The sequence below is a fragment of the Paramisgurnus dabryanus genome, chromosome 21 (assembly GCF_030506205.2).
Source record: "Paramisgurnus dabryanus chromosome 21, PD_genome_1.1, whole genome shotgun sequence".
NCBI classification, from domain to species: Eukaryota; Metazoa; Chordata; class Actinopteri; order Cypriniformes; family Cobitidae; genus Paramisgurnus; species Paramisgurnus dabryanus.
In genome coordinates, this window is record NC_133357.1 from 14,781,393 (window position 1) to 14,806,002 (window position 24,610).

General features: G+C 38.3%; 1 protein-coding gene across 1 annotated transcript; it reads left to right on the top strand.

Annotated features, from left to right (window-relative positions):
• Positions 1-774: 774 nt before the first annotated feature.
• Positions 775-23,541, top strand: arhgef19 (Rho guanine nucleotide exchange factor (GEF) 19). The gene is made up of 16 exons (XM_065285830.1): positions 775-1,269; positions 13,508-14,141; positions 14,372-14,896; positions 15,028-15,160; positions 15,249-15,328; positions 15,415-15,653; positions 15,737-15,897; positions 16,140-16,292; positions 16,403-16,532; positions 16,872-16,946; positions 17,050-17,139; positions 20,391-20,554; positions 20,684-20,842; positions 20,970-21,049; positions 21,215-21,319; positions 21,415-23,541. Exons 2-16 carry the CDS (start codon positions 13,529-13,531, stop codon positions 21,570-21,572), a joined length of 2,865 nt encoding a protein of 954 aa, XP_065141902.1. The 5' UTR covers positions 775-1,269; positions 13,508-13,528; the 3' UTR covers positions 21,573-23,541.
• Positions 23,542-24,610: the final 1,069 nt, after the last annotated feature.

Below are 24,610 nucleotides of genomic sequence, written 5' to 3' on the forward strand. Positions count from 1 at the left end.
ACCTGTATGGTTCTAGCTTTTAAATAGATACTTAGATTTATTAAAATATTTTATGAGGCAGGTGTTCTGTTAATGATTTCTCTCTAACCCCACCCACCCAGAACCAAAAAATCTCTATAGCCCAGAGCTCTGTGACTTCTCCCCTCTCTCTGCTTCTCTCTCTCTCTCTTTCATTTTTTGATTGTTATGATTGCTGTGCGTTCCTGTGCTGTTCAGCCTGCAGGAGGGGTGGGTTGGTACACGTCAAAGTGCTGAAATATGCGACTTGGACAGCAGCCCTTTTTTCCGAATTAATAATGTGCCTTATTAGCTGCAGCCTGTTACACAAGACCATTTGTTTGATTATTGAGTCCCAACACGTCAATAACCAGATACGGATTAACATACAAGGGCTTTGTTAACAAAAGAGCACCAGCTTAACAGATGATCCATCAGTCTTGCCAAAGAGTCCAATGATGTTAGCTCATCTCTAGTGATTGGTTGATAAACCACTCAGTCCTTGCAAGTCAATAAATGAGCGTGTATGTGAGTCGAAGAGGATTTAAAGAGCATATCTGAGTGAGTTCAAGCATGCCCTCTCAGCTACTTGCCATCTTCAAACCGATACTTAGCCAATTATAAGCGTGCACATGCACACACTCGCTTGCAAAGAGGGATATTCACATTCAGCCTTTATCCCACCCTCCTCTTTCCCGTTTCTATCTCACTTCCCCCCAAACTAACCCCCCTCCTAACCAACTGACTGCTATCCACTTGCAAAGTACTGCTGTTGACACATAGGAATCCAGACTTGCACACATACACACACACACACACACACACACTTGTGCTCCGTGTCCCTCTTTGGGAGGAAGGACTCTCTTATGAACCAGACGACAGCTCGCGTCTCCCTCTGCTTCTTTTCCTCTGTTGGCAGGTGTTAGAAATAAAACCATAAATATTTGGCAGAGGGAGCGTGAGACGGCGTGAGAGCAGAGGACAAATGTCTGTCTTCTTTTGCTGCCGGAGAGACAAGCCAAGGGGAACAATATGGAGCAGAAACCTGCATTTTTAAGTAGTTTGAACAGTCTGTAGTTATTTTTTTGGTTTTGATTAAGTTTTGGTTGCAGTAAGAAACTGAACTGGGTGAAGCTCATGGGAAAGATGATAATCAAGAGGAACACAAAGAAGTCATGGGCGCTATAACATTTCAGCTTCAATCTTGTATGGATTGGATTTGCACACCGGTTTTGGACCCCGTCCACCCTGCAGTCCACTGATACCAATGAGGTACTGTCCGTCTTTACATCTGTATCTGTGGAGATTTGTTGCATGTTGGCTGATGACACCATAATGTACTGGGAGGTTGAGTTTTTTTTGTTTTTTTTGTTTTTTTTTTTTTGACTATATAAGAAGGGATTGTACTTATGCTGGGATCCAAAAATCTGAGATCACCAAAACTCAGGATTCAAAATGGTTAAACGTAAAGAAGGGATTTTGAATGTTATTACATGCAATTTTTTATTTCTATTTGCTATCTTTATTTAAATATTTAATATTCTGCAACATTTATATTTAAGCGAATTTGTGATATTTGTCATGTTAACTCCTTCCTTGCTTCCTTTGGATTTTTAATTCATTAAAAATTGTTTTAAATTATTGCAACTCAAGTGCATGATGCCTTCAATGCAAAGTTTACTTATTTACTTCATCCCAAGTGGGATATAAGGCCATGAAATCAAAAGATTGACATTCTTAAAAAATATAAATATTTTAAATTTTTTAATAAAACAATTTGTTAAAAAAAACAAAGTTGCTATCAGATATTTGAATCCCACTATCTTGTTCAGCCATCATGATTCAAGCGCTGCCCTAAAATATCATTTTTGTGAACAAACAGTTTTTCTGTTACAGAATGTGCAAAAATATAACTACTTCCTGTTTACAGTGTGACATGGTGAAGGCCTTATAAACAAAGATTTTTCACCGTTTATTTGTCACGCAGGTTCTTCATATTGCTAGCCTACTTTTCTTAAACAGATGCTTATGCGTGAAGTAAAATATTTTGCTTTGCAAATCTGATACCTCACCTGTACGGACAAAGCTCACGATTGATCTGGGATGTGGTCCAGCTTTAAAATCCTATAAGCAGGCAGCAACATTGCCCTCCAGCACCTCTAAAAGACGCAGTCAGATGTAAATATACCGATGCTACGGAGCGCTTACAAGCTACTTAATTTTGCATGCATAATATTGCATTAGATTTAGCAGGATATGAGGCATAAATATGTGAGTGCTCCGGGGAGCAGATATGGTAAAAGCGTGTATGCGTGAGCTGAGGTTGATGAGTCGGGCAGGTGAGTGCATGTCTGGAGCGAGAGACTGTTAAAGGACTGTACATGGACAGAAAGCAGCACAGCCAGAACTCAATGTCAGCGTGCTCTTCTTTAAGAAAATCTCAGTGGGGAGGTCTGAACTGCATGGGGGTCTTGCTGTGGGGGTTTTAGGGCTGCTTTTGTGTAGGTTAGATTAACCATTTAAATAACTTATTTAATTACTTGTTTTTCTGATACGATGCAGAATTGTTTTCTTTATTTTCAGTAAAGCTTACTGTACTATATTTTGTTTTGATTAAAAAGCAACACTTTGATAAATACATTAATCTTATTTAAATGAGATTTAGATTCAGTCACATTTTGCCTGTAGTTGCCTTTACAGCTCAGGAAAGAAAATAGACATGAACAGGAAAACTGCTGACATTTAGATTTGGGTACAGAAATATGACTTTAATGTTGATAGCAATGTCCAGATTTGGTTTTGGATATATGATAAATGCTTGAGTCCTTTGGTATCTTTGCAAATCTGAGCATGGTTTGTGACATCAATGAGATGTTATTTGAGACACATAAAATTACTGGGGACTTATATACAAATATATGTCTGATCAGCAGGAGCAACAGTCTCAATTTTCTTTTGAGCTAATCTCACTGTCTATAAGAAAATATTGAGAAATATAAATTGAGCAGTGTGCTATTATAAAGATATTAAAGGTAAGATGGCAGATAGATTTCCTTCACTGAGTCAGATTTAAGTGATAAATAGAAAATCCGTTTGATGACTTTGAAGTCATAAGTATTGCCAAACTCATGTCAGTGTACTGTTGCATATTTATTTAGTGTGTTTTGCTAATCTGTCTGTAGTGGATTTGACTGTTCATGGCATGTGTGCAACATGTGTTTAAGGGTTTTGTTTTCTTTCTGATCTAACACCTGTCTGATGGAGGGCTTTATGCTTTCCTCTACTGTGAGAGGAGCAGCAATTATCCTGACTGCCCAGACAAACATTATTCAACAATACAAATCTTGGAACTCTGAACTTTTTCTTGTCCAGATATTTTCATTCCAGTAAAAATATCTAAACACAAACATTTTTAGGATGAGACCAGTTTAGTCCGAGATAAGTTTAGTTTTAGTCTTGGAATCCATTCAGCTGATCTCTGGGTCAGGCGGTACCACTTTTAGCATAGCTTAGCATAATCCATTGAATCTGATTAGACCATTAGCATCACGCTAAAAAATAACCAAAGAGTTTTTTCCTATTTCGCAACTTTTAATTTTCAGTCGATCTCAGTACACTATGTAACTACAGAAGAGTCAAGTTTTAAATAGGAAAAATAACAAAACTCTTTGGTTATTTTTTAGCGCAATGCTAATGGTCTAATCAGATTTAATGGATTATGCTAAGCTATGCTAAAAGTGGTACCGCCAGACCCGGAGATCAGCTGAATGGATTCCAAAACGGTAAAAATCAAATGTTTAACTCTAGGGGAGCATAATTTTAAAAAAGTGGAGTGTCCCTTTAATTAAGTCTTTTCAATTTATGATAAAATTATTATGTGTATTTATAATTAAAACAAATCTTTTCTGATTCTAAAAATATTCTATTTATGCAAGATCTTATGCAATTTAGCTTTTCTGATAAATGTATATTATTTAATGGATGCTTCAAATGTTTACTATAGAAAACAACTCAAAAACTTCTTACAAACTGGCCTCATCGAATTATGAGATTATGAGCATTAAAGTTTAATTTTAGTGATCATTGATTTATTTTAATCTTTGACATTACCTTACTCAGTCAAAATTAAAGATATCAAAGTTATACTTTCACGCACAAACAATACCTTAGCTGGGATTTTACTGACTGGGTCACATATTATCTGATTTTTTTGTAGTCAACATCAAAGCTGTGTCATGGACCATGGGTTAAAGGCCACTTGAGAATATGGGGTAAACAAAAAAGTATCACATCACAGAAAAGTCCCCCTCCCTTATTCATCTTCACTTTTATTTATTCTCATCCTGTACAGCCTCAAAAAACCATTGCAGCGTCATTCCACTGGAGATGTAACAGATATCCTTTTAGTAACAGATTATCCCACTCAATTACAGGGCCTTTTTCACTGAAGTAAGATCAGGTGGTTTTCTTCCACCCACAATGGATGGACATTGTAGACCAGTACAATACACAACAAGCAGATTGACATCTGCAACATTGTGATCAAGACACGCAAACATTTCAGTGTCTTCAAGGATTTTTGTTAAAATGAGTGAACTTTTGAAACAGTGTGTTTCAGTGTGGATAGATCTCATGGAGTGTGACTTGGTGGTGCTTTGTGTTACCACTGTTGGCAGCTAATAACATCAGTCGGGAACTGGAGGGTGGGAGGGTTCGCCACTCCTCCACCTCGGCTGTGCCAGTCTGTGTTTTTGCTGAATGTTTTTGCATGACTCATTGCATTCTCAAAGTTCTCTGCAGGTCTTGATTCATTATGAATGCTGGCAGAGATAAGAACAGCATTGGATGGCACTGGTACTGTTTGGAAACAAAACAGTACAACCAACAAACTGGCATGTATATGTGACCCTGTCTGTGAAAACGCAGCCAAGGTCATTTCTACATAAAATAATCCTACATAATGTAAAGAACATGCCGTGAAACCTTGACATCTTTGATGTTGACTAAGACCATGTCAAAGACAAGCTCACATATGCCGAAAAAAGTATAGGCTATACAGCATGTTTATCTTTATCCATCAGGTGTTTCTTACATCTAGTCCCTCCGGAAAAACGCGATTATGCGATCGAGAAAGTAGAAAATCGTTGCATTTACTTCACACATGCAGAGCCATGTCCCCTGTTGTCATGGGAATGTTAGGAAGTGACAGAATTACGCGATGTGAACATCTATGAAAAGCTGCAAAAGATGCAAACAGTTTTTGCAAGTTCACGCAGTTTTTGCAATTCCAGCAATTTTGGCAACATTCCCTAATTTCATCGCATAAAATTGCATAAATATCCCGCATATTCCATCGCATTTTTTAAGAAAACGTGTGGCAAGATCAAGCATTTTTGCCCACGACAATCACATAAAAACTCGTTTTTCTGGATGGACTATAAAAAGAAGTGAATAATGATATTATTACACTTATCGGACATCAATAACACATACAAAGTGATTACAAAGTAATACCATGTTTTGTGGGCATGTTCCTTTGGTAATACTGTGGTATTTTTGTTAACCCTAACCATGGTACACAACCATTTTTTCACTTCAGTTAAATTCATCTTAAGCGGGATTGATTTACAGTTTCTTTCATACATTAAAATAATTTGTACTCCCCTCCCTACCACTATTCTTTGAATTTGAAGCACCTGCCCTATCACCTGTCAGTTGGAGGCAACAGGCTGACTCTGTATCTGCACATACATGCACTGGATCTGCAGTATGGGGAAAAAGACGCCAAGCCACACCTAGTAATCCTCTATCCCAGTTGGGTTCTGTATGCAAAGTTCTCTCCTCACTTACCCTCATTCGGCTCACCGAAATCGGGTCAACAAGGCCACTCGGGGTGGAAGGGTTATCCAGATCCTTCACTCAACTCTATTAGTATACGATTGGACTTAAATAGGTTGTAAGGGCTGAAAAAACAGCAGAGCTCACCTGCCGAATGAACAGATGGTGACGGAAGAGAGCAGTAAGAACAGGCCTTGTTTGTGCGACAGTTAGTACGACAGTTAGCTTCCCCCAGCGGTACTGATAGGATGCGGCTGGACAAACAGGGAGTGTTCTTGTTGCGTGAGTTTAGACAGACGAGGCTCTTTGTTTGTTCCCGGGCTACAGCTTACTGGGCAATTTAAGTGGAATGACAGAAGCGCAGTAATTCAGGGAATGTGTCTACATGTGTCAAAGATCTTTATTGTGAGTGGAGGTCGGCCATGAAAATGAACTTGCTTTGCACGGAAGGCTTAATGGTTAACCAATGCATTGTTTTGTTTGCATTTGCAATTGGCCCTTGAATTCCAAGACATATAGAAGTAAATAATTGATTGGTTGTTATATTATGTTAACTTTTATCATACTTTTTGATAAACTTAATGGTTTGCACACGCCACCTGGCAGTTAGCCAGAAGCAAGTTATTTAATTATTTTTAATGTACGCATAAATGTGCGTCATGCTTCTCTCATAATGCAAGCTTGCACAAAATGTGCGCATGGGTGTGCGAGTGTGTGCACATGTTTGTGATTGTCTGTGAAAGCGATCCTGAAAAAGCCAAGCCCTACAGGTATGTGTAAAAGGCCTTTCTCTTGCTCTGTGCACACCTGTTTAGCTTTGTAGCCTGCGGGTTTTTCAGGCACGCTGTTGGCATGGAACCATTTCATCTAATGGGAATAAAATACTTTAGCTTTGTACAGCCTCACTGTAAAAATATATCATAACATTTATTTTTTTATGTTACTTTACAAATTAAGTTAAACAATTTTAACTTGTTTTTCTAAATTATGTCAACGTATTTTTAGTCAAAACTTAAAAAAGTAGAGCAGGTTGAATTGACTTGCATAATTAAATATTACAGTGCTCTCATAGAAAATCTTAATAATAGCTCTGTATTAAATAAATGATGATTTCCAATATATTTTTATAATTTAAAATTAATCAACATTTGAAGTGGATCAAAACCCTTCATAAAAGTAAAAAGGACATTTTTTTGGTACACTTCAAATGTGTAGTATGACACAGAATTAACTGAAAAAAAGTATTCATTTAATTTACTCAATTTTATAAATGCAAGTGGTTGCAATCAATTTATTTAAGCTACATTTAAACAAAAAAATAATAATTTGAAAAATAAACTAAAAAACTTTTGTTTAAATGTAGCTTAAGTAAATTGATTGCAACCACTTACCTTAAAATTTTTTTTAAAGAAAATTGAATGAATAATTTTTTTCAGTGTTGATCTTGACACAGTAAACTGTGATTTTAATTTGTAAAGGATATTTATGCTGCACAAACATTGCATTCAAACTAATATGTGTAAATTATACAATATCACAAATATTGATGCAGTCTGCAGCATGGTCTTGGTCAATCTTAAGGCGCATGCAGCGTACCTGATCACATTTCAAAACAAGCAAATCAGAGAGACTAGTCTTTACCTGTCCATATAATAAAGGAGAGGGGGGTGGGGGGATCACTGGCTCAGTTCACATCTCAAACAAAGTAAAAGAAAACAGGAAGCTGAGTGTGAATGAATGTGACGTAAATAAAACAGTAAAAGTAGGTCATTATTTTAATGTGGCACAAACTTAACAGCACATTAAAGATATGGGCCGTAAAAACCCAGGAGGACTGCTTAAAGCATCTGCAGGTTGAGGTCATGTAAATCATGATGATAAACAAATTAAACAATACATTATAAAGTACCGTTACACAAAAGAACAACATTAACCTGAAAAGCTGCTAGTGCTTTTTTATAACTTCTGCTGGGAATTATCTGCTGCTCTGTACACGCAGTTATTTCAAGGCTTGTAATTAAGTAACTTTTTAAAGTTCTGCAAATAAAGACAATAATTGGTATTTTAACAAATCCTGTATATTCTTCTGTGCAATATGCATCAGACGGTTAGGAAACAGGCTGTGTGTGATCTGTGGGTGTGCCGTCTGAGACTAAACCTAATGGACATGGATTAGAGTCAGGGTTTTTAAACAGGGGTCTAAAAAGAAACTGTAAAACTGACTGTTTTTTACTGTAAGGCGGTTTAATAAATGCTTTTGCTAACATAAACAATGAGCATACGTTTACCAATTATTTAGATTTTTTTAACGTACTTTATAAAACTTATAAAACTAGGTTACCTGGCTGCCTTAAAATGAACTCTTTCCTCGCCATTGACAAGTTATCTGGTCAATTAGGAGAAAACATTTGCATAAAAAGTGTTCCTGATGAACTTTTATGTAAATCTGCAATACGGCGTTTATCCACTAAATGGACAATTTATGAAAAAAAACTGAAGCCAAAATATTATTTACTAATTTTAAAGTCTGTGTATGTTTTGATAATCGATCTGAATCTGATCTCTAACTAAATTTCCTTCACAAAAATGTATTCTTTTCAGCTTTTTGCTAAAAAAATTTGTATTTTTAAAGAAAAATACCCATATTAAAGAGTTTATAAGCAGAGAGAAAAATATAGATAGGATGAAACTTTTTTCCAGTTTTTATTCGTTTATTGTTTGTTTGAAAGATGGTCTGTTATTTCATTGTGAAAATCACAAAAAAATGCTGGCAGGCAACTTTTCAAAAATGGCTGGCATGGAATGAGTTAATTCAACTTAAAAATATTAGGTGACAACATTTTTACGCAATTTGAGTTAACTAATATTTTTAAGTTAAATGAACTAAACATTTTTACCAGGTAACTTTAAGTTGAACCGAAAAATTTGCAGTGTACATGTACACTTTTTTTCGCAGTGTACATGAAATTAAAAACTAAAATGTAATATTGTTAAATCCTACAGAAAAATATATCTCTTGTATAATGGCCTTAGGAAAAACTGACACAACACTGTTTAATAAATTAGTTGATTAGTTACAAACATTCATAAACTAAACTGCAGCATGTAATTATAGTGATTTGTTTTCAACATTTAGCATACTGTCTGTGTGCATAACCTCCTGTATTTAACTGGGTGTGTTCAGTATGGGAGGTGTTGATGTTAAAAGCTGAGGGCACAGATAAATGTGCAACATTTTTCTTTAAGACAAGACTTGTGGTTCAAGACAATCCAAACATAGCTTGTTATAGTAATACCATACACCAGGCATTGTTGCACCTGTGGGCTTCTGTCTCTTTGTTATGTTGGTGTTGAGAGGTTTGAGGGCAATGTCAATGCCTTGCTTATGTGAAAAGGGATTTCGGTGTCTGTCTTGAGGGAGAAGGTGGAGGAAGGCTCCAGGCACTTTAAAGGATCAGACGGCCCCACACCAAACACAAACAAAGAAGTGTTTCTCACCTCCAGCTGTCCCCGTTCACCCCTCCAGAATTTAAACCTATACATGCTCTATAATCTGAAACAACCCAGCAACTGAGATAAAACTACCCAGCATTGGGTCGTTTTTAACCCAGCAGTGTGTTCTGCCCAATATTGGACCAGCCATGGTTAAAAAAACAACCCAGCACTTTTAAGAGTGTAAATTGTTTTAATGTATATAAATAAGTTTGTAAAATACTAACAAATGTCATGAGATTGTGGTATTTGTTTAGTATGAGTGTTCCCTGATGAGTAAAGTCCCCCTGTGTTGAAAATCAAGTTTTATGGTTGTTTATACTGTATGTCTATGTGGTGTTTTTAATATGCTTTAAACAAACCATGTTCAAATTCATCATTTAACACCATTGCTGAGTATTTTCTCCATAAAATTTGAATTTTCCAAAGTCTCTTTCCAGCGGGTTTACAATCGCCTCAGTTTCCTAAATATGCACGTTACGTATGCATTGTGTGAAACCGGACTTAGTAAATATGTGTCTGAAACTGCCGAATCAGCATCTACTTACATATAGTTGGCCTGAGCTGTGAGATTGAGTAGAGGCAGGGACTAATTTGCATATTCATAAATCCGTGTACTGTATACACTGTAAAACCTAACAGTTAACTTAACTCAAACCATTTAAGTAAACCGGTTGCATTAGACCATTTAAGTTTTAAAACACATACATTTAAGGACTGTGAACTTGAGTCATGTGCAATTATGCTTTTTTATTTAGTTTTTTATGAGTGTGAACTTAAATATAAGTGCAAAACTACATATGACTCAATTTGTTTAAGTTCACAGTACTCAAATGTATATGTTTTAAAACGAATGCAATCGGTTTGCTTAAATGGTTTGAGTCGAGTCAACTTTTAGGTTTTACAGTGTATGAGGAATGGTGAAGAGTTACATTAAGGCTGTTTTAAAGCATGAAGAAATTGCTGTGACAGGTTAAAATTTTACATATATTATTATGATGCTCAAAGATGTGTTAAAGGGGATATTTCACAAAACTTTTTTAAAATGTTAAATAAATCTTTGTTGTCCCCAGAGAATGTATGTGAAGTTTTAGCTCAAAATATCATATGGATAATTTATTATAGCATGTTAAAATTGCCACTCTGTAGGTGTGAGCAAAAATGTGCCATTTTTGGGTGTGTCCTTTAGAATGCAAATGAGCTGATGAAATGCAAACACTGATCACCATAACTGTGGTTTGTTGAAATTAAAACTCAGTTGTGCTATAAAATATTCTCTCTCTACACTAAATGGCAGTGCTGCGGTTGGATAGTGCAGATTCAGGGGCAGTAATATATTAAAAGATCCCCTTCTGTCATCACAAGGGGAGCCAAACTTCACTGACCTATTTTTTACATGCTTGCAGAGAATGGTCAACCAAAACTAAATTACTGTGTTGATATTTTTCATATTTTCTAGGTTGATACAAGCACTGGGGACCCAATTAAATAGCACTTAAACAAGGCAAAAGTCAGATTTGACATGATATGCCCCCTTTAAGTGATATTATGCACTACAGGAGGACTTTAAACCCATGACTTTTGCGTTACTACCACAATATGTTACCTTGGAACGCCATGTTTGGATAAAATTGTTACAACACAATTACTAGCACATAAGTAACATGCACTACTCTTATGGCGTTTATATTTAGGGCTTAACAACATAGAAAATATATACATGTAGGTGGTCTTTCTTTGTCACCACCTGCATTTTAAACAATGTGCCATAGTTTAAGCAGCTGAAAATGAGTCGAAATTGTAAAAGGCAGATGCCATGATGCACCCTGAATCTTTGCTTTTCCTTAAAGGCCAATTAGAAGAGCGGCGTCAGTCTGCCTCAGAGTAATGTAACACACAAACAGTAACCTATCACACCATACTGTTAGACCCTGTGCCCAAACAAGCTACAAAATCTACAAATTAAGACAAAAAAAGGGGCAAGAGTGCTTTCCTCTGCCTGATTTTGTGTTTTGACTGGTAGATTTGTGGGCACTTTTTGCACTATAGGTTCATTATTTACAGCACATTCTTCATAGCAGTAGACATTATGTCCATCTAGACACCTACACCTACAGTCTACTGATATTTACAAATTTTATCTATTGCTATTGTTTAAACTGCTAAATGTTTCATTACATATTTGTCATGTGCTTCTTTACTGTCTGCATGGTGGTCATAGGAGAGAATTTGTTTCTTTGATCACAGCTACAATAAAGAAGATGGCAGTTTTCTATTCATTTACTTTGCAGACGCCCTAACTTACAGGACCCCTCCAAAATTACAGGGAAAATATATACAACAAAGACCAAAACATCAGGAAATAACATGTTGAGAACAAGGAAAATTACATGGTGGATTTCACTGTAAATTTTAAAAGGGACGAGAGATGAAATTGAATATATGGCTGTTTCATAATGAGCTGTATTGTATTATCAAATTTGTTTTATAGTAATGATTTACAAAATTGCTGTTGCTCTTTGTACAATACATTTCATTTTGTTGAAGCTCATGTACTTGGATATAAAAGCGTAGTTTATATTTGTATTCATTTTTGCAAAACAAAGACCACCATTTAGCTGTTGGTCATAATGCATAAATCATTATATGTAAATCTTTTTTCATTTAAGTCATCACATTCCTTTGTAATAAACCAATTGACTATTATTCCGGGATGTGTGTGTGAGAAACCAGATTTGCTCCATAACTCTCGAATCTCCTGTGCACCTGAGAACGATCCCCATCTGGAGAAATAATGGGATCCTTTGTTTGAGTAGGGAACAGGTAACCATTTGTGTTTTGGGGTTTAGTTGTGCAGTGTGTTTGTTGTGCAGATGTGGGTATAATTTTTTATTAAGACAGAGAGTCAGATTGTGTTGACTGGGCTTTTCATATGTATGTGTGCGAGTACTCATGCGTGTGGATCATGTTGAATCGTGCAGTCGAAAAGAAGAATTAGCTTTGTGTACATTTGGCTTTCAGAGAGAGACTGAGATAGAAAAAGACTTCTTTTGTGCTCTCAGAGAAAACTGATGTACAGCAGATGTTTGAGTGTATGGAGATTTACAATTTCACAATAAACAATGGTTTATTTTATTTTACTTTCCTTTTGGCTGGTTGATGTAAGTCGAAATTGTACTGTATAGTGTTTAAGGCATCTAGTGGCAACTGGACCGGCATTCTAAGTAGGATTTCATCTCTAAGTTTAGAAAACATCTCTTTTTATTTCATGGGTCACTGGATAAGCTGTGGGTCATCAGAAAGGACAGCCTGTCGAGTTTTTATTGCTTTAATAGCTCAGGAAATGTCACAGCTTAAGCTTGCTGAGGTTTGCCTGTCCCTTAAGGCAAGACACTGAATGCTTATAAGAGTTGCCTCTGCTATGACCCAGATTGTTTGGGTAAATGGAGAGCTGTTTGGAAACAGGCGAAATATGTAAGAAAAGATCGAGAAGCCAGGAAGAGAATCGAAGTTAACCTCCTCTGTCAGGGTTTCCATTGTGTGGCATAGGTATAAGCTGCTAGCAATGGTAGAGATGTGTCCTCATGTGACCGACATCTTCATGCTAAAGCAGCAGTACAGAAGCCATTATGTTTGGAGTGAGGGATCCAGCTGTAAATGATGTAGATAAGTACAGGGGATGAGGGCTGCATGCTGCTCTCTTTAATTACAACAGGAAGATCCAGCAGTAGAGACTGAGCCAAGCTTGCTACAGTATGGGGGAGAGGAGAGCCTGCAATATTTTTCAGCTAGACTTTAACCGGTTACACATAGGAACGCCAAATCCACTAAAACTGCAGAGATAAGAAGAGCTTTACTGTGCATCAGTTTGCGCTGACACAATAAAAACAATGGCCAGAGGGATCTACTTCTCTGTGTTCATATGTGGAGATACAAAAGCTAAGATATGACCTATGCACAAACCTATGAACAGCTCCAACAACAACAAAATCTGTGATCAGAGATTTTAAAATGAACCGAATAAACCTGAGCTGTGCTACTCACATTCATTTTAAAGCTTCAATACTCTTACTGCATATCAACTATTCAATTGGTATTTCAACTTATAACTTGTATTTATGTGTATATAGTACCTGAGGTATAGTATCTTATGTTTTTTGTCTTTATTTTTTATTCGTAGTACCCATGTGCCTCCTGAGCCATGCTCCCTGGCTATGGATTCTCTCCTCTACTTGACTTCCAGCCTCACCTCCAAGCGTTTCATTGCAGAGGCGAGAGCTCTGACATGTGGTTTCCAGGCACAGTTGAGACCCAAGCTCTGAGCGACTCTCGGGAGGGTAGGCCTCTCCTGCGGCAGCATCAACACATTGCCGTGTGCCAACAAGAGACGTTGGCCTTCCTTGACCTTCAACAGCCTAGCACTAATGGTTTTCAATCACACACACCAGAGAAGCCCAGTTCCTCCCCTTGTTCTGAGCCAGCAAGATGCAATGAAAACAGGCCTTCTGACTGGGCCAAGAATGGGACTACAGACCCGACACTGGAAGATTTTGTGGAGGTGGTCCGGGATCGAATGTGGACACCCATTACTGACTTACCTGAGACAGTTTATGAACAGCCTGAACCAGGATTTAAGTGTCTCAGTTCTAGAGGCTTGTTTTTGCCTCTCTCGCCTACATGGGTCCCTGGGGACAGGGACTCATTGGAGTCTCAGCACCAGAGTTCTCCATCTTCCCCCACAGAGCTTCCATCTTTGGACCCAGTTCGTCCACAGAGACGCACATCCCTGGGATCCATAAAGGAGAAGTCCATACGTAAGTCTTTAATGGGTCATGACACATACCTCCCACATTCTTGCATTACCACAAATAGTTTGTCAAGGTGCAATGGTTCCTGTATCTCTCAAGACTGAATAGCATACAGGAGTTACAGTTAATGACATATTTTGTATAGAAAATTCTGTATTGTGAGATTTTATTTTTAATAGATAAAGGTGTTTTGGTCTCAATGTGAATTTTGGCATGTCGTTTGGTGTTGCTAACAGGGCGTAAGATGAGGGTGTACTCTCCAGACAATCTGATTGATTCGGCTCTCAGCAGCCCTGGCCTGGAGTGCGACTACCTGATCCCAGGATCCTTTGAATCTTTCGTAGAAGGAGGGCTTGGCACGGTGGGTTCTACCATACCCACATCTCAAAGTTCCAGTCCACTTCCAGGGCTAGATGAAGAACTCTCTCCTTTTGCCATTTCAACCCCTCCGAAATCCTCCTTGGATTCTCTTCAGGAGACTACTAGATTAGAGAGGGGCGTTATTGATGGGGGTAGGCAAAGGCTAGGACTAGAGGATTGTGGGGCTTTGGAAGACCCTGCCCTTAACAGTGAGACCTTGCTGCCACTCCCCCGTTCTCGCTCAGCAGACAACGAGCGCCGGCGCTTCTCTGCCTCTGAGCTCATCTCCCGCCTGCAACTCTCACAGAGGAAAAACTCCTTTACCCTTAAGCTGGGCAAGTCCCTCTCTGCCCGCGTTGCCTCCCGGGACCGCCACCTGTCTGGAAACCTCAGTCCAGATTGTAAGTGACTCATGAGCACTGTTTAGCTCAATGAAAGACTTTTTGTACTGTGATGTCATTATGACAATTGGGTGCTACATTTTCAGGTTTATTTCTTTTGTATACCTTCTCTCTCCCTTCTGTGTTTGTAGACAAACCCAACTCCAGACAACGTTTCTCAGGGGGATCAAGTGACAGTGTGCCACATAGCCCTGTGGGGTCTGCACCACCACTGCCCTCTACTGATTCTAACCTGCATGTTCAGAGAAAGATCTCCAAGCAAAGGTGTCCATAATACTCTATTACCAACAGAAAACATCTTACCTGAATTTTAGAACTAATTTTTTAATTACTTTTGCCCTGTTTTTCACAGAATGAGAAGAGTTTCGGTTGATGAGGAAGGAGGCAGCCCTCCCAGTAGCTCTAAACGTCTATCACGTTTCCTGCCAAACTGTTAGTCTGCAAAATAAAGCATCTACGGTTAAACTATATTTAAGCATATTTTATATACCTATTTAAAATTTTTCATCCTCTCTCAGTGATTTTGTATCAGGAATACAGCGATGTTGCTATTAACAGAGAAATTCAGAGGCAGCAGGGAGCGGAACCTGGAACTGATGAGGAAAGGGTGGACTCAGTCTCTTCTGGCAACCTTTCCCCATCCAGTTCATTTCGCTCATCGAGAGGCTCCGCCTTCTCACTTTGGCAGGATATCCCTGATGTTCGGACCAGTGGACAACTGGACAACTTCAGCAATGAAGAGCGTAAACTACAGGAGGTGATTTTACATTCATAATGTTTTTTATTCTACCAACACATTTTGCTAGGAAATCTGATCTTGACACATTTTTCCTACTTCAGGCCAAGTTTGAGTTGGTGACATCAGAGGCCTCATACATACGCAGTCTGTCTATTGCAGTTGACCATTTTATGATGTCCTCTGAGCTCTGTGAGTGTCTGGGCACACAGGAGAGACAGTGGCTCTTCTCCAAACTGCCTGATGTAAAAGAAGTCAGTGAAAGGTGAGGGAAAATAGGCTAAACTTTTTTGAAGAGATCTATCTCTGCACTTCTGTCTTTATCCCAGATGTGTACTCCCATAACGAAAAAATCTTTATTTTATTGTAGAAAGCAATGACTTTTGGCTTATGTTACCAGCTTTTTTCTTGCTTCTTTACTAATCTCACATGTGTCTCCTAGAGTCTCCTAGAATCCCAATTCCTGTTTTAAGATCTGTATTTTCCAAATCTATTCCCTCTCCATAGGTTTCTTCAAGATCTGGAGCATAGGTTAGAAGAGGACATTTTGCGTTTTGACGTTTGTGACATTGTGTTTGAACACTGTCCTGCTCTCAGGAGAGTTTATCTGCCTTATGTCACCAATCAAGCTTATCAGGAACAGACCTATCAGCGGCTTCTGTAAGCATCTGAGGAAAACCTAACACCTTCTAACCATCAGTGCCAAAATATACATGATTTGATCCTAGCCAAATTTAAGAGGTGCAAACATTTGCTTTGTGGTTTCTTAGACAAGAGAATCCCAAATTCCCTGGAATCCTTGCCCGCCTGGAAGAGGACCCAATATGCCAGAGGCTTCCTCTTACTTCATTTCTCATCCTTCCTTTTCAAAGGATCACACGTCTCAAAATGCTGGTGGAGGTATGCCATCATCCACGTGCAGAGTGCTCATAGTAGTGTGTTAGGCGGGCTTTATACTTCTGCGTCGATTGTACGGCGTAGCTTTGTACTTCTGTGTCGATTTGTACTGCGTAGATTATAGGACCCTAAACTGAAGTATAATGAGCCATGCTTTACACCTGCTAATAACGTCTGTCACAGATGGTGATCACACGTTGTTATCTTAATACCAGATGTAAACAGGGAAACTCAGTACTAAATATCCATTTTTATACCTAAAACAAGCCTTATTTTAATCTGTAGCAGATGGTCCACCATTAGTGTTATTTTGTCTATTTAATAGTGCTGTGTCCATTGTAGAATATCCTTAAAAGAACAACTCCTGGATCACGAGATGAGGACACAGCCACCAAAGCCCTTAATGAGCTCAAAAAGGTAAGAGATTAACAATGAGGAAGTAAAACTGTCACAAACAATGATTTAGAAGGATATGAATATATGTGTTAAATGAATTAAAAGCTATCATCTACTGCACTAGATTATAAAGGAATGTAACTCCAGTGTGCAGTCCATGAAGAGGATGGAAGAGCTAATACATCTAAATAAGAAGATTCACTTTGAGGGCAAGGTATTTTCTTATAACATTAAGCAGTTCAAGGTTAATGTAAACAGAGAAACCACACACACAACAAACACACACAAAGCCCCAATCACTCTCTTTCTATATATATATATATACACCTAGAACACCTTAGCAACACCTTCCAACCAGAACCAAAACCGTAACCAACTAGCACACCCTAACAACACATAGTAACTGACTTAAAGAATGCCTAGCAAACAGCTTTACCACCTTAGCAACACACAGTAACAAGCTATAACACCCTTGCAACAGCTAGTTAGCCAAAGCAATCATCATTTTTTCCACTTCGTTTACCATATTATATATTTTTAGCTGAGCTCGCTGCAATGCATTCTGGGATTGTTATTTCAATAATGGATGTACAAGATAATGCACTAAAATGTGGTTCTAACTAGTAGACAGAAATTTATTAAATAACATATAAGGAATTTTTGGAGGCTTCAGAGGTATCTTATAGACCAGTGTTTTTCAAACTTTTTTAGGAGCGACCCTAATTTAAAAAAATAAAAATTATGCGACCCACACTCTACCCCCCCCCTTAGTAGCATGAAGCAGGGTGGGGCCGAAAGCCGTCATAGTGGAGTGAGCCCGGTGAAACGTGCACGCGCGCATCTGTATGTATTACCTAATGAGCAGACCCGACGCCAGACACAAATTCACGGATGGGCATTTCATTTTTTCAGGGGGCACAAATGAGATCAACCTCACTGCAATTCATAATATCATTAATTATGAAAATGGGCAAAAAACGAGGAAGAACTGACATATGGGTCTTTCACATAGGAAGCGGTGTGCGCTGCGCTGCGCTATGAAACCCATTCATTTCAATAGCTTGCGCCGCGCGAGGGCGGTTTTTTGTTGCGCCGAGCAAAGCGCGAGCGCAGCGGAGCGCAGCTTGCGCAGCTTGCGCTCACGCCGCGGTCAAAGTTCAAAATAGTTTAACTTTTGCGCTGCGCTCTGTGACGATTACCCGCGCGGCCAATAGAAATGGGGCATCCAAACAAGCAAAATGGACGAAAGCTTATACTCGGGATTCTCAGAGCTTTATAATACAAGTTTATGCTCCTACAGAGACATCGGAAGGAAAGCCGTGTCATGGAAACACGTAAGCAATTCAAGTTGACATGTTAGGTGTGGTTTAAGTCAAGCAGCTTGTTGTAGGTATGGTTAAAGTTACGTGAAATGGAGATGAGCAACATCAGTCTCTGTATTCCTCGTCGACTATTTAACGCAAATATAAACACTGTAGTAATTTATTGAAAACCCCGCCTACTTTGGTCTGGCCATCAGAGCACAATCGCTTGGCTGCGCCGAACCCAGCGGCGAGCGCAGCGCACACCGCATCCTATGTGAAAGCCGCAATACGCAACACAACGGAGGAGTCTTAAAGATTGGACCTAGCTTATACTGAAGCAGTCTAAAAACACGTCGCAGGGCTCGACATCAATGCTTGTCCGCTTATCAGGGACAAGTAACGTTAGATTAAAACGCCAATAACAATCACCAAAACAGGCTAATGATTCTGCATCCTTTAGTCTCAATGACAACCGAAAGTGCATAATGTAATAAATAACGCTAAGTTAAACAAATAAGTGCAGCAAACACAAAGTGAGTTAACACTGACAAAGTGGGTTAAACATACTGCGGTAAAAATGTGAAGTTTTTAATAACATGATACAGTTAAGCAGCATCACATTACGGTTGAAAATGTGACAGATTTCATGACAGTTCACTAAACAAGTAATTAATATTAAGCCACTTACATTTTAGACGCAATGTTGACTGTTTTTGTGGTTTCAGCAGCGAAAATAGTTCAAAGATAACAGCAGAACCATAACGTGTCAGTCTTACTGCAAAACTCAACCATGTCGTAACGGTGGCGCTTTGCTTAGCAAACAACTAAACATTTCCGCGCTCACTTTCGACAAACCAATCAAATACATTAAAAATATATATTTTGTTAAATCAGACCAAACACATTTTTATTTTTATTTAGAAGTTTTTATTTCCCATTGCATCATTTAAAAAATGGCTGTGACCCCGTGCGCAATTTAATCTGCTGTCTATGAATTTAATACAGTAAGCTGCGCACGCACATGGGTCATGAGACACAGTGTAGGAGTATTTTTTATTTAGTGTATTTAAAAGATATTTTACTGTGCTTTTATTCAAGTGTGTTGCAATTTTTATAGTTTTTATAATAAAATTGAATAAATTATTTTAGTAACATTTTTTTGAAATCTTTCTGGCGAGTGGCGACCCAGTTTTTAATTTCCGCGACCCACCAGAGGGTCACGACCCAGGGTTTGAAAACCACTGTTATAGACGGTTTCATCTGATGCACGTGATACACGTCTGGATCCGAACCTTACTTCCGGTTTCGTTTTGACTAGTTGCTAAACTGATCTCTTGAACAAATGCCTCGTCGAAAATAACACATGTTTTGGTTTCCTAGGTAATCTATGTGTTGTTTTTTTGCTTGTTATATAAATAAACTACGTTTAAAGTACTTTGTTGTTATGTATTATTAGCGGAGTTTACCGGAAGTTACGTGCGGACCGCGACAGCCGCTTGTTTATGTTATTATTGCTGAAACCGTCTATACTTTAAAGGGCACATATTATGCCAATTTTTACAAGATGTAATATAAGTATCAGGTTTGCCTAGAATGTGTCTATCAAGTTTCAGCTCAATATACCCAACAGATCATTTATAATAGCATGTCCAAAATGCCCCTGTTTGGGTGGGAGCAAAAAAGCGCTGTTTTCATGGATGTCCCTTTAAATGCAAATGAGCTACAGTTCCTCACTCCCTTACCAAAAGACAGTGAGCGGTTTCGGTTAAAAATAGATCTAATTCCTGTGAATACAGTCTGCGATAATAATATTTTCAGCTGCTTTAACCTTACAAAGGGCTTACAAACACATCTAGCTTTTGAGTGAAATTAACCTTTAAGTCAGGGGTCGTGGGCGTGGCATTGTTTGTCTGACATCACATTAACAAGATAATCAGAACAGCATTAATCTACTGAGACTGGTTTAATTTAATTCATATTTAATAGGAGGGTGGATTTTTTATTGTATAGTTGTGATGTTCATACACTGCCAACACACATTTATATCCAAACACCTTGTAGAAGTGGATTTTGCAGAACATGTGTCTTTTAAAATGGGCATTTTTGAAAAATAGTTTTTGAAACAAAGTTTATGCTATGTTAAATTTTCCTCTTTTTTTAGATATTTCCGCTGATCTCTCAGTCTCGCTGGTTAGTCAAACATGGTGAACTATTAGAGGTGGACACGCAAAACTTGAGTATATCTGGGTCAAAGTTTAAACTTACCACTCGGCCCGTGTACCTTCACCTGTTTAATGACTGTCTTCTGCTGTCCCGAAAGAAGGAGTAAGTCTAATAAAAACTTTCTCATTACAGTAAGATTAAGAAAGCTTCATTATTTCTAATACCTCATTATTTTTTAACGCATTTTATTTAATAAATTAATGTAAAGATACAATTTCTTCCCTGTCACAGCACATGGAAATTCATGGTATTTGTACATGCAAAGATTGAAGACCTTAAGGTAAAAGATCTAAGCCAGAAACTTCAAGGTATCTCAGGCTTTATCTTCTACCTGCAGTTATGTGAGGGACAACAGCTGAAACATCAGATCCTGCTCAAGTCACCCACAGAGTGAGAACAATCACAAATATTAACATCCACACAACTCACATTGACAAACAGATATTAGTTTCTCTAAAACATAATCCTCACAGGATTCATAAAACCTGGTGAAGAACGGTTTATTTTATATATACAGGAGCAGTAAACAGAGGTGGATCACAGCCATGTTTCCTTCCAATCCAAAGGAAGCTATTGAGCAGACCAATGAGAATGATGGTGTGTACTTATCACTTCCGACATATCACTTGTTATTGTGGTTGGTGGCTTTGCATGTCCATTCAGTGGAGTCATTTTTGCCAGAATAATGCAAAACAAATTCTTCCCAATCCTGACATTTGCCAACAACACAATGTAACTGTTCATCTGTATATGTCTGTACAGATCTATCTCAGGTGCAGTGCATCAAAAGCTACCAGGCTCAGGAGCACGATGAGTTGACACTGGAGAAGGCGGACATTCTTCAAGCTATAACAATTACTAGCGACGGTAAGAAAATCATTTATATGATTTTCCTTTCAAGTAATAATTTGGAGGACTACAGATAGGAGATATATGCGGTTTGTCATGTTTTTAATTCACAGGGTGGGTAGACGGGATCCGGATGTCTGATGGAGAGAGGGGCTGGTTCCCCAAAGCATACGTGGAGGAAATCACAAGCCGCAGTGCTCGTTTGCGAAACCTCCGCGAGAACATTCGCATTAAGTGCGTCTCACAAAAATTGGAGGGAGAGACCCTTTAAGGCCTTAAAGTATGGTAGTCACTGCTACATTTGCTTCGCCAAACCAGAGTAAATTTTTAAGTCATTTATTTAAAATTCCCATGGCTAACATTCTAGCTGTACTAGTAAGTTATATTGTATACCTTGTAGATGTCTTTCTTCTAAAATGTTTTGCATATAGAAAAATAAAGCTATGCATTGCATATTTGAATTACATGGTCAACAACTTTTGCACTTCAGTTGATTTTTAAGCATTGGTTCTGTAGAGATATTACCTTTATGGTTTTGTTGATAGATCTTTTGCATGTTTCAATACTGCATGTAGTATTTGATGCTGAGCTTTTCAATCTACAGATGCACTTTGGTCAAAACGCAGCTGTCACGGCTCATCATATTGGGGGCAAATCTGGATATGTAGGCTACTCTGTTAAGTTGTTTAGCATAATTATAATACACCTTTTACACAGGTTCAGATGGTATGTAAGCCATATTACAATCATGTGTTTTCATTAGATTTCTCCATAGCGTGTCTCCAAAACATATGAGCGAGAGGTTTACACGTATATAGGCTGCGTCCAAAAGCTCCCCGAGAAAGGAAGGCATCAAGGCACGTCCGAATCCAGTGTTTGCTTTACTTCCTGTCTCCTTAATCTTGACCTTAATCAGGTCAAGTTTTGAAGGATACATAGATGTGTCTCACAATGCTATGCGTATGCGTCCACAAGGAATGTGATTGGTCGAGCCTGGTCGAGTTCGAAAAAATTAAATAGTGGCCACGACAGCACCTGGAGTAAAATTATGTTACATTTTCACTTTTTACAACTTTTGATTGCATTTCTATCGAGAAATTAGTATTGTAGTTTTTAAATATTCGATTAGTAGTCACAAAGACACTTTCCGTTAATGTGGGTTCACACCAGCCACGTTTGAGGCTTCAAATTCGTCTAGTTTGCCGCTTGAACATTTTGAGTTTACTCTCTTTATTCGGGCGTGAAAGCGGGGCGAGAAATTCTAGTCATCAAGACATTCACACGAAAATTCGTGTCATGGGAGGGGCTTCTGCAACTTTGCTTGTTTTCTTTAATCACGTCACTACTAGAGCATGCTCCTGACTGGTTAAAGCAGCTCGTTCTTTTTCCGCCAAAGTTCAAATTTTCAACTCAAGCATTTCCCGTGGCAACTAAATATGCGAATGAGGCGGAATCACGTCTACCGCACCGCGCTAAACGGCTCATTTGCCCCACAAGACCTCCAGACGCGCGTCAATGCATCTTCACAATGACTTTACATTGAAATCACTCGCGCTTGACGCCTCTACCACGGCTGGCCTGAACGCAGCATTACGTTACCTATGAAGGCTGTCCGAATGCGTTTCCCTGAGCCCACTTCATGCAATACTGTAAGCTGCCACTGAAGTCATTGCCTCACGAGGCAGCTGCCTAATGCGGCTTTCAGACATGACACAGTGTTTGCTTTGCTGTGCTATAAAACCCACTCATTTCAATGTCTTGCGCCACGCGAGGACGGTTTGTTGTTGCGTCCACCAAAGCACGAGCACAGCGAAGCATAGGTTGTGCTCACGCCGCGTTCAAAATAGTTTAACCGCGTCCTGTGTGAAAGCCGCATAAGCTTTTGGACACAGCCATACTCTTGTTTTAAGCAAATTTATCACTAACCCAGTAAAGCAAACGCACAATTCACTAGTGTCACAATGGAACCAAATGTTAGGCATTGTGAATGATGCTGCTATATTGCCATTAGTCTTCTGTAGAGCATCATTTACTAAATAGTATTGGAGTATAAAGAAATACAGCTTTAAATTAAAATGATGAACGTTATTTATGACAGAGATACTGCTGTTTATTTTGCAATGGGCAATTTCTTTATGGTGTACCGAGATAACCTGAGCATGTTCTATCAATCACATTTGAAATATAATCCTTTACGGTGACTATGTAAATAAAATAAATGCAAATATTCTTACTGGAAACGTCTCAAGTTGTCTTAAGTTTAACTTTCAGATGCTGTGTAAAATTCCAACCCAAAAAAATTCACCTTACTGTAACCAGGATTCCCAGCAATGCACACAGCTACAACAAAGAATGCCTCATAAAAAAACGAGTTTCATCAGACTCACCTCGTATCCCATGGGGCAATAAAGCAGCCGGGTACAAGGTAAGTAGAATGGCTTCTTTGTCACAGCTGTTCTTAAAACCTTGACTGCTTTCCAAATGCTGTAAATCAGAGTGAAAGGCTGCAGAAAGGAAGCCGCAGTTAGAGACAGATAAGAGACGAACTCCCGGGGCCCAGGAATGCATTTGTAATTAAAGCAATTTATCAAATCTCACTGAAACCTTTTGAATTCGTTTAATACAATGCTTACTTATGAGTGGTTTGTTTCCAACGTGAACAAAGAAACGTAGAGCAGTCGATGACATTATTAATTTACATTATTAATTTAGTCTGTTAAGATTCAGATGAGTTCAATCAAAATAACGTATTCATTTAATATCATAACAAATTAATACAATTGCCTTTAAAATTAATCATTTTTTATTGATTTATTTAATATGAGTAGACAATCTTCCATTCTGCTTGGATCACTTTTGGGTAAAGCTTTGCAGCAATAACTGCAGTGCCAAAAACATTTTTAGATTCATGTTATTTAAGTGTGGAGAAACTTTTACTAATGTTCACATACAATTTACAGGCGTGTCACATAAAAAGTGCAACATATAAAAATAATGAATGGCTTACCTGACAGAGGAAGCATATCATTATCAAAACTAATTGCTATGCACATCTTTATGCTGTATCTTAGCAACTCTAGACGATTCTCACCAAGCTCCGTTAAGTTTTTTTTTTCCAAAATAAAGGTTATGAATTTTAAAACGTAGCCTATCATATATGCTTTATAGGCCTTTTTAGTTTTTGGTTTTACTGTAAAAACATAATTTCAACAAAGTATTTAGGTGTTAGCTAGTGGTATAAATGGTTGGCAACCGACCAAAGAAGCTGTCAAAACAAGAGGTAAAAAGTTCGAGTCAAACCTCGGGCCT

Coding starts and splice junctions, on each gene's coding strand:
- arhgef19 (XM_065285830.1), top strand. CDS start 13,529: ATGCTCCCTGGCTATGGATTCTCTCCTCTACTTGACTTCCAGCCTCAC. Junction 15,161..15,248: donor AGAAAGATCTCCAAGCAAAG/GTGTCCATAATA, acceptor TGTTTTTCACAG/AATGAGAAGAGTTTCGGTTG. Junction 16,947..17,049: donor CCCTTAATGAGCTCAAAAAG/GTAAGAGATTAA, acceptor CTACTGCACTAG/ATTATAAAGGAATGTAACTC.